Source organism: Argentina anserina, chromosome 7 (assembly GCF_933775445.1).
Source record: "Argentina anserina chromosome 7, drPotAnse1.1, whole genome shotgun sequence".
Taxonomy (NCBI): Eukaryota; Viridiplantae; Streptophyta; class Magnoliopsida; order Rosales; family Rosaceae; genus Argentina; species Argentina anserina.
The window spans coordinates 9,099,187-9,108,893 of record NC_065878.1 but is presented as its reverse complement, the minus strand read 5'-3'; the positions used below and the strand labels follow the sequence as shown (position 1 = coordinate 9,108,893).

Genomic DNA, 9,707 nt, shown 5'->3' with positions numbered 1-9,707 from the left:
AAATACATAAAAGGAATAGTCAATAAGATCCATTGTACAAATTAAGGAAAGTAATTTTTTAAAATTACCATTTTGAAGTTATTTTTACACATCACATTGTACTACATTAGAAAAGTAAATAAATAGAATAGAAATTAGAAATCCAACAAGAAATAGACATAATAGTTAAAGTTAAAAAGTTATCTAAATTAGTTAGAAATAACAACAAAACTCTCTATATAATATTAATTTATTAATTTATCGATAAAAATAATTTATTTATTTATCAGTAATATAATAACCCTACTAAGGTAATATTTTTTTATAGTCCCAACATTATTCATTTATAGAGGTTTTTATGTGCTATCTAATATTTTCTTTAACTTTTGTTGCAGCATCACCTCTCTATTTGGTACTTTTTCTCATTGGAGTCAGAGTTACGTTAAAAAATATCTACCTTCGACTTCTTTTCTATATACTCGCTTATGTTGGTAAGCAACTTTAGCTATTTGTTTAGTTGAAATTAAAATGGACATGCATCGTATAATTATAAAACTATGCTACACACACGACATCGTGTGGCTGACAATTAATATTATTTTATCTAATCTCACCTACAATAGAATTTGTATGTGTCAAAATCAAGAAGTAGTTCATAAAAAGCAGAAGCAAAACTCTCTTTGTTGAGAGGATTCAGCTCTCTCTCTCTCTCTCTCTCTCTCTCTCTCTCTCTCTCTCTCTCTCTCTCTCTCTCTCTCTCTCTCTCTCATGCACCGTGTCCCTATGTTAATTCCATCTTTTTGATCCATGCAGGACAATTCCTAATAGCAAAATTGCTACTCGGGTGTCCCTATGTTAATTCCATCTTTTTGATCCATGCAGGACAATTCCTAATAGCAAAATTGCTACTCGGGTTTCCCTTTGTAACTGCATTTTTAGTCTATATATGGCGGAAAAGACACTTGTCGATGTATAACAACATAGAAGACTTTCTGCAGAGTAATAATAATTTCACGCCAATAAGGTACTCATACTCGGAGATAAAAAAGATGGCTAGAGGTTTCAAGGAAAGATTAGGAGAAGGAGGCTATGGCTCGGTGTACAAGGGAAAGCTACGGAGTGGTCATTTTGTTGCCATTAAGATCTTGAATAAATCCAAAGCTAATGGCCAAGAATTCATCAATGAAGTTGCTACCATTGGAAGGATTCACCATGTTAATGTTGTACAACTTGTTGGCTTCTGTGTTGATGGTTCGAAACGTGCTCTTGTGTATGAATTCATGCCTAATGGGTCTCTTGAAAAATACATCTTTTATGAACAAGAAATTGCCTCTTTGAGTTGCGAGAAAATGTTCAGTATTGCGCTTGGAGTAGCTCGTGGCATAGAATATCTACATCAAGGATGTGAAATGCAAATTCTGCACTTTGACATCAAGCCTCACAACATTCTTTTGGATGAAAATTTCTCTCCAAAGGTTTCTGATTTTGGGTTAGCAAGATTATGCCCTTTAGACAATAACATTGTGTCTATGACTGCAGCAAGAGGTACTTTAGGGTATATAGCTCCTGAGTTATTCTATAAGAACATCGGAGGAGTTTCATACAAAGCTGATGTGTATAGTTTTGGAATGTTATTGATGGAAATGGCTGGGAGGAGGAAGAATTTAAATGCAACTATAGAGAACTCGAGCCAAATCTACTTTCCTACATGGGTTTCTGATCAGCTTGTTGGAGGAAATGAGATACACGTTGGAGATGCTAGTCATGCTACTGAGGAAGAGAAGACGATCACAAAGAAGATGATGATAGTGGCATTATGGTGCATACAACTGAAGCCAAATGATCGTCCTTCTATGAACAAAGTAGTGAAGATGCTTGAAGACGATATTGATATCCCTCAAATGCCTCCAAAGCTTGCCTTATATCCGCAAGATGAATTGCCAGCCGTTATCGGGGATAATTCTAGCTTTACAAGTGCCCATGATTTTAGCCGTTATTAGAGTGTGTTAATTAAGGTTGACGGATCAGGAGCGACTCTTGTATTTTCTTTGTTGCATTACACAGTGGGGAGGAGAACTACTCGCAGCAAGAATCTTTGGTAATTGTAAGGAGTATATTATTTAAATATTATTTATTTATGTTAGGGTTAACATTTATTTAGTCTTTAAAGTTTGGTCGTTCGTCTATTCACTCCTTGAAGTTTTAGTTTCATATGAATAGTCCTTAAAGTTGCAACTTATAATTTATAAAATCTATTTCGTTGTTAATTAATCAGTTAAAGTGATGAGGTGATAATTTTGTTTAAGAAAAAATTCTACAGTACTAGTGGGTATATGAGACTCTGGCTTTTATGAATATTTTTGGTCATTTGAATTGCTAATATATCTAACGGTCATATATATTCAGAATATGTGACAACACAACCTCCCTTTATCGAAAAAAAATTGGGCCTGAGATCACCCTTGGCTTGGCTCATCTCTTCCACCTCATCCCAATAAGTCATTAACATCTCAACCTTCCTCGTCCCCCCCCCCATTGGATTCAGAACCCAACGGCAAAGTGTACCGACACATACGACTTTTGATAGTTGGAGATCACAAACGAAAATCCAACAATGGTTGAATTGATTGATTTTTTATTTATGGAATTTACTATGATTTTATATAAAACAAAGACATGAATAGCTATTACATACTCCTCTGTTGTTGTTGTGCAGTAGACAAGAGGTATTGAGTCGAAACTCAAACTTAGTACATAGCATATGTATATTCTTTAAGAACTATCCACGAATTGAAACAGAAAAATAAAAAATAAGCTTATTCTACGACTTATCGAAGCAAAGCAATAAACTAAGAATATAAACTAAACTATGCTTGGCCCTAGGGCGAATATCACCAACATTGGGTCAAGCATCCCCACATCACTCAATTTTAGCCCAAAAGAGGAAAAAAAACCCAATCAAACCCAGCTAAGCCACTGCAGCCCAAAGCCCAACCCAAGTAGATATAGATCCGAGATTCTTTGTCGGCACCGAGTCCGCTGGCGAACAAGCATCAAAATCTCAGCAACGTAGCATCATCCCCGCCGAGTCCACGGAAGGCTGAGATCCCATTAAATATGCCTCCAAGAATGAAGCTTTCCAGCCACGACCACGGCCGTCAAGGATGACTCGCCCAAAACCTAGCACAGTCCGGAACGATCTGCCTTTCATCTCCAACATAGATCCAATCCGACATGGATACTCTGACCCTTGTCGACCACCACCAGCCACCTCAGAGGTAGATCAGAGTTATCGTCACCATCATCTTTCCATGGATAAATAGCCTCTTGTCTCGATTGGAGACAAGGACCCAACTTGGTCTGAACCCCGACACCGTAGCTAGAGAAACTTCGAGCCAACATCGTCGCCGTTCCGCCAACATACGATTGAGAGAGCATGAAACTCACCGCCGCTACCACGAAAACTAGGTTTCGCCTCTCCAAAACGCTTTGCAAGATTTGGAGCATTTTTTAATTGATTGATTAATTACTATTAAATTTAAATAAACTGTAGATACCTCCACTCTTGTTTCGAATTCTAAATGTAAAACTTGGTCTTGGCAATTTGATTTAGGGTATTCATTTTCATTTTCTTTGATTTAGAAAATCAAGTACATAGGGCTTAGAAAACCATCATGGCATTGTATGCGATGTAAGTGTTGTTAAACATCGACAAAGCGTGGTCGTTGACTAACTATACTAATATTAGGGGTGGGCATAAAAAACGGAAATCCCGATCCCGTCCCGAAATTCATAGGGACGGGACGGGACGAAGGTCTAAAAACGTCCGTCCCGTCTCGATCCCGTCCCGTTTCATAATAGTGGGACGGGACGCGGGACGAATAATTTATATCCCGTTCGTCCTGTCCCGTCCCACCTTTACTTTTTGCTCTTCCATCCCCGGCGTCAGAGTTGGCCTCTACCATGTCTCTTGACTTTTTTCGTCTGAGCTTTAATAGTTTCACTTGGCTTTGAGACACAAACACCCATCACTCAGCTTCTATTTCAGATATGTTTCTACAAAACCACACACCTCCTCCTATCTTCAAATGGTCGGAGTGCCAACTTTGCAAAAACAGAAGGTACCGTGGAAATTGAAAAGAGGCCTTATCACATTGCCATACTGAATATTCCACCTTCGAACAGAGAACCTGAAGAAACCTCGATCATTATCAATATAAATCCTAATTCGGTTGGTAAAAAGAGTCTAATAACTACCAACAAAGCTAAAATCCCAGATGAGAATGTGTTCAACATTAGAACTTGGCAAACGATCAAGATGCTTGGGGAAATAAATTAGAATTAGATTGAGGCCTGAACAAGTCTTTATCAAGAAGATACAAAATGATAGCTAGGCTGCAACTTTAAGAACCAGAAAGTAATCTATACATCAATATTTGTATGTTCAAGTCTGAAAAAACGAAGATAAATGTAATGGTGTGGTACAATCACAAGCAGCGAGTAGTTCTGTAGTTGCGAGGTGTAATGGAAACATTAAGGAGACAGTAAATGCATAATCACATCAAAAATTTCCATCATTCAAACTCCATCAATACAGTTCATCAGGAGAGTACGTTAAACAACAAAAAAGTTAGAAAAGACAGAAGACGGAACAATGCATGCAGTAGATATGAATCTATGATCGAGTAAACCTATGAAACTTGTCATCATAAGCAAGGACAACGTACATATTTATTTCATTTCAAGTTAATAATGCATGCAAAATGAGAAGAGAAGACCAACCTGGTGCGTGCGCGGGGGGGGGGGGGGGGGGGGGGGGTGGTGGAACTTCGGCGAGTAAAAAAAGATAGGAAAACCGTCGTTCCCGGTGAGGAACTATGCCTCCTCTTTTTCTTAGTGTATGTGCTCCTTTCTCTGCTTCTGTACGTTTCGGTGTTCGTCGAAAAATGGATTTTCCAATGAGGGGTAATTATTAACTTATACGATGATGCAAATGATGAATAACTAATTAGGACAGCAGGGAAGAAAATTTGAGCATTCGAAATACAAAGACAGCAGTTTTGCGATGAATTCAGATCCTATTTTGGGGAGTGCCTCTGGATTTGTTTGAAGCTTATTATACACTCCCGCTTCCTACGCTTTTTCTTTGTTTTAGTTTCCTCCCTTGTCTGATGTGCCCTGATCTATTTTATTAGAAAATTTTCCTTTTTTGGTTTGTTTGGATTAGCATCTGACTTGATTACTTGGTACAAGAAAATTGACCTGGAGATAAACACGAATTGAACAAAAAACAATTTTTACTAAGGGGAACCAGATTGACGAGCTCAGAAACGAGCAAGGGTTGTACCGGCCGGACTCACTCGACAGGTTATAGCTAGATTTGATCTATATATATATAAAGAAATTGAAAACTTAAAAATTCATAGGAAGGTGGGATTTGTCCCGTCCTATCCCGATCCCGTCCCGTCCCAACTGGGATTAATCCCGAGTGGGATGCATTCTTAAAAACCTTCGTCCCATCCCGATCCCGTCCCGATTCAAAAGAGTGGGACGAGACGTGGGATGAGCCCCGTCCCGTCCCATCCCGTCCCGTGCCCACCCCTAACTAATATTGTCTCAACTTAATCACTTCACATATGCTGAGTTTTAATCACAAAACACGTCTATACAATTGGATATTATCCACCTTCTTATAATCTATATTTTATTTGGCACTTTCTCCTCCTCTTATATATGCCAACACACACTTGTCTTCCTTTTTCCTTCATCAACAACACAACATAGAGAGAGACGCTTTATGTTCCTTCCACCGAACAACACCGACAACCTTCTTCTCTTCCCCTATGCAGATGTCTTGCCGACCTTGACCACAGACCACCACGTACCAATCGTGAGCCCTCTCTCTTCTTCTTATTTAAAAAAAAAACTCAGTTCTCATACCATACATGCAACCATATTTGGTTCAAGATCGAATATAGAGGCAGATTTAGTCTTCAATGGGTACTGACCTCGATTTCGAGCTCCGGCAATGCTTCCCTTCCATTATCAGTAATCTGTGGCTTCCCTCCCACTATCATTCTAGTTTTTTTCTCAATTTCTTCTTCGTCGGTCCTTTGGCGTCAACCACGTCTATCCGGCGAGCTCTATTTCAAGCTTGACAACTCGATGAGTTTCAAAGGAGCAGCTTGAGCATTAGAACAACAACATAGGCCTAGGATTGACACTATTGTCAAATTTTAATAATTTCGCAAGTTCACGAATCAGTCATAGTATAGCTTATGCAAGTACGAGGTCGTTCAAACTAGGGATTGATAATCAACTTCTAATCCTAACTAATTAATCAAACAAACACACCAAAGACAAAAGTAACTTAAAACAAATCGGGATATTAGGTAAGATGATTGAACTTAAGAGTTTTGAAAGGTAACTTTGGACAATGATAACAAACACTAGGGCTTCCAACTTCACCATCACAATCCTATTTGGGTTCTTAGTCTTCTAATTACTAACTATCAAATTGGTGTAAAATAATTCGTCATATAAACTTTATGGTAGAGTACTTATATGCATAAGTTCTTCAATGTATGAATACTACCTTATAGCAGAGTATGATACCCAAATTATTCTCAGAAGTATGACATATACTCTAAGGATGGATGTAGTTTAATGAGAACAAAAGGACTCACACAAACCGGATAAAACATGACATCTATTTTACCAGTATGTGGTCTTTAATCATAAGAAGGATTCAAAATTCAGTATGGGCATCTACCTACTCTTGCATCAAAACCCTAGAGGTTGCGAGTCAAAAATATTTTGAAATAAGCAACAATTATCATAGAGATTAAAGATTCAACACTACTCTAATAATCAAGTAATTATCAAACTAAAAACATCAAATAATCATGCTAAGGAACCATGAGGGCCCTAGAAAAAGTACTTAGCTACTTAAAGTCATAACAAACATGATAATCATAAACATAATTAAACTAAGGAAGAGGGTAGCCTTGGCTCTCAAAGGGACTTCAATTTTTTATTCTCTAAAAGTCTCTTATGTCTCTCTTCAGCTTATATATATATATATATATATATATATATATAAAACTTGTGTATTTATATGACACAATTCCTCAATAGAATAGACATTCCTAATCCTTCTTTAGCTTGTGTCCTCACCATGATGATGTGGCAATCCCAAATATAATGGGCCTAGAATACGTAAGTGATCTCCCGAAATTGCCTCAGAAACCTATACACACATCAGGCCTCTCATATGGACTTCTCATAACACATTATACTTCCATGTCCATCCTGCACTGCTTTCACTTAAGCCATCATATATTCCTCTACGAATGTCGAAATCATAAACCGCGAAATCCACCATAAACTAGACTTCAAGAGCTTTGTTTTGATATTCTATCGTCCTTTGGTTCCTTCTGGATCATCACAGATTACTCTCTAAATGTGATTGAGTTGCAGCACTGCTTCAGTGTCAAACTTGTGACTTTTCCTTCAATGGTTTTGCTCAAGTTTTGCTTATTTTCCTCACTAATGCTCTCCAAACCAATAAAACACTAAACGAAGTTAAAAAAAACGCTATAAACAATGTGAATTAAACATATATATCAAGCGTAAGAGGTATAAAAATATAGCAAAATATGAACTCATTAAATACCCCCAAGTTTAGAATTTGCTAGTTCTCGAGCAAAACAGAAACACAAAACAATGACTATCAAGAACAAACATAATCCTAATTCTTCCAACAATTTCCTCAGAGATGGCAAGATGGTAACATTACAATAATAACAATGTGACAAACAACTTTAATTAGGATGTGCCACTGATTTGTTTTCTTACTTACGTGTTTTATTGTTCGATTAAGAATTAATACTTAGGATTACTTTTATAGTTTTAAATTAGATTTCTTTATTTTAGTTCTTTTACTGATTCTTTATTAATGTTACTGTAGAATTACATATTAATGCTTTAGTAGAAGCATCCAGCCATTCCCTTTGCTCACTACACGTGTTGACGTGCATCTTCTTGTTCCTCTGTTGGGCATCTCTATCACTTCAGGAAAAAGGGGCAGACTCCCTTTCCTTTTCCTCTGTCAAATTTTCTTCTTCTTCTTCTTCTCCTCTGCCAAGTCTCTTACTGACCTTTCTCTCAGCTTATGTTTAAAAAAAATGAACCTGAGTAGAAACTACCCACTCAAGTTTTCATTTAATTCACACAGGGCTACTGAAATTGGTGCCCAAATCCTTTGTTCCAATTTCAGCCATCTTCTGTAAGCAATTTCTAAAATCATCTCAAATTCGTTGATTGTGATCTCAGTCCTTCCAGAGATTTTTGAGATTTATTGGTCTTTGAATCGTGTTTAGGTGGCTGGGTTACTTGTTTTGATTTGGGTACTTGAGGAGATTGATGCTTGAGTGGATTGGATTTTGGTGTTGCTTGATTTTTGTTGGAGTTCTTGGCTTTGGAGGTAGGGAAAATAATCTTTCTTCATAGCTTTGAATTCTAAAATTAGTTTGTATATGTTGTGATTGGTTGTGATGCTTCCCTACGTTGTAGTGTCGGATTCTTGTTTTGGTGAACTATGTGAAATTTGGTAAAGCTCAGTTGGAATTGATGTCTTTGTTTGATTCATGTTCTTTGTGAAATTGTCTCTGTTTGATTAATCGTTCATTATGGAATTTGGGTCTCCGGCAAGTTCGATGTAATCATATGAGTATATAGATTACCTCACAGCTCGGTTTTGGAGCCTATCTAAGCATAAGTTGATTATAATTATTGAGTGTTCTTGTGGAACGAATTCTTTAGCACATTTTGTTTTCAAGCTTGTTAGTAGCCAATTGTTTTCGTAGAAGGGTTGATTAAGTTTTGGTGTTAAGTTGTTCTCTGAGCATTCATTCCATCAATGGATAGCTTCTTTAGCCACTTTTCTTTGAATGCAGAAGACTAAGTCTTTTCTTTCTATTTTGGCAACGTAACCATAGTTATTGTCAGTTTGTTAACTAAGGGCTAATTCCTTTCTTTCTTATCGAGAGCTCTACATCCGTAAGCTTATGCTACTTACAATTGATAATCACATGTGAGTGGAATGTAGTAGGTATAGTGGAGATAGTGGAGTGAGTAGGTGGTTAGTGTGAATTAGCCTATATATACCATTGTAATCTGTATATGAATTCATCAATTCAGTAGCAACAATCAGTATTTTCAACTTGGTATCAGAGCCTTCGTGCTCTGTTTTTATGGGTATCTTTTTTTTTCTTTTCCGGTCGTGTTTTGTTTTACAGTCGGGTCTCCTCTTCACCGCTGCATCCTCCGACCGGCTCCGTCACTTCGGCGCTCCACGACGACCTCCGGTGCTCGTCTGGCTCCGTCCTGCCACCCCGACAGCGCCGCTGTCCTCCGCTGCTGTGCCCGTAGCCGTTCCTCGCCCGAGTGCTCTCTGGCCGTTCCTCGACCCGACGACGCCCGGTGTTGCTGCGTCCCTCCGGCCCGGTGTTGCTGCGTCCCTCCGCCGCTCGCCCCGCAGTCGCAGTCCGCCTCGAACGACATCCTTCGCCGCCGGTTCTTCTCCACAGCCCCGCCGATACTTCTTCACCCGATCCAATCGAATATCAGACCCGGTCCGGCATTTGGTATCAATCCGACCCGGCCCACATTCAACCTGGTCCGGCCAAGCAACTCAACCCGGAAAATCAATCCGACCCGGTCCACAC

The 9,707-nt window shown here is 38.5% G+C and overlaps 1 protein-coding gene across 1 annotated transcript; it reads left to right on the top strand.

Moving 5' to 3' along the window:
* The first annotated feature begins 890 nt into the window (after positions 1–890).
* Positions 891–1,979, top strand: LOC126803533 (rust resistance kinase Lr10-like). The gene has a single exon (XM_050531323.1). It carries the CDS (start codon positions 948–950, stop codon positions 1,977–1,979), a length of 1,032 nt encoding a protein of 343 aa, XP_050387280.1. The 5' UTR covers positions 891–947.
* The last annotated feature ends 7,728 nt before the right edge of the window (positions 1,980–9,707 follow it).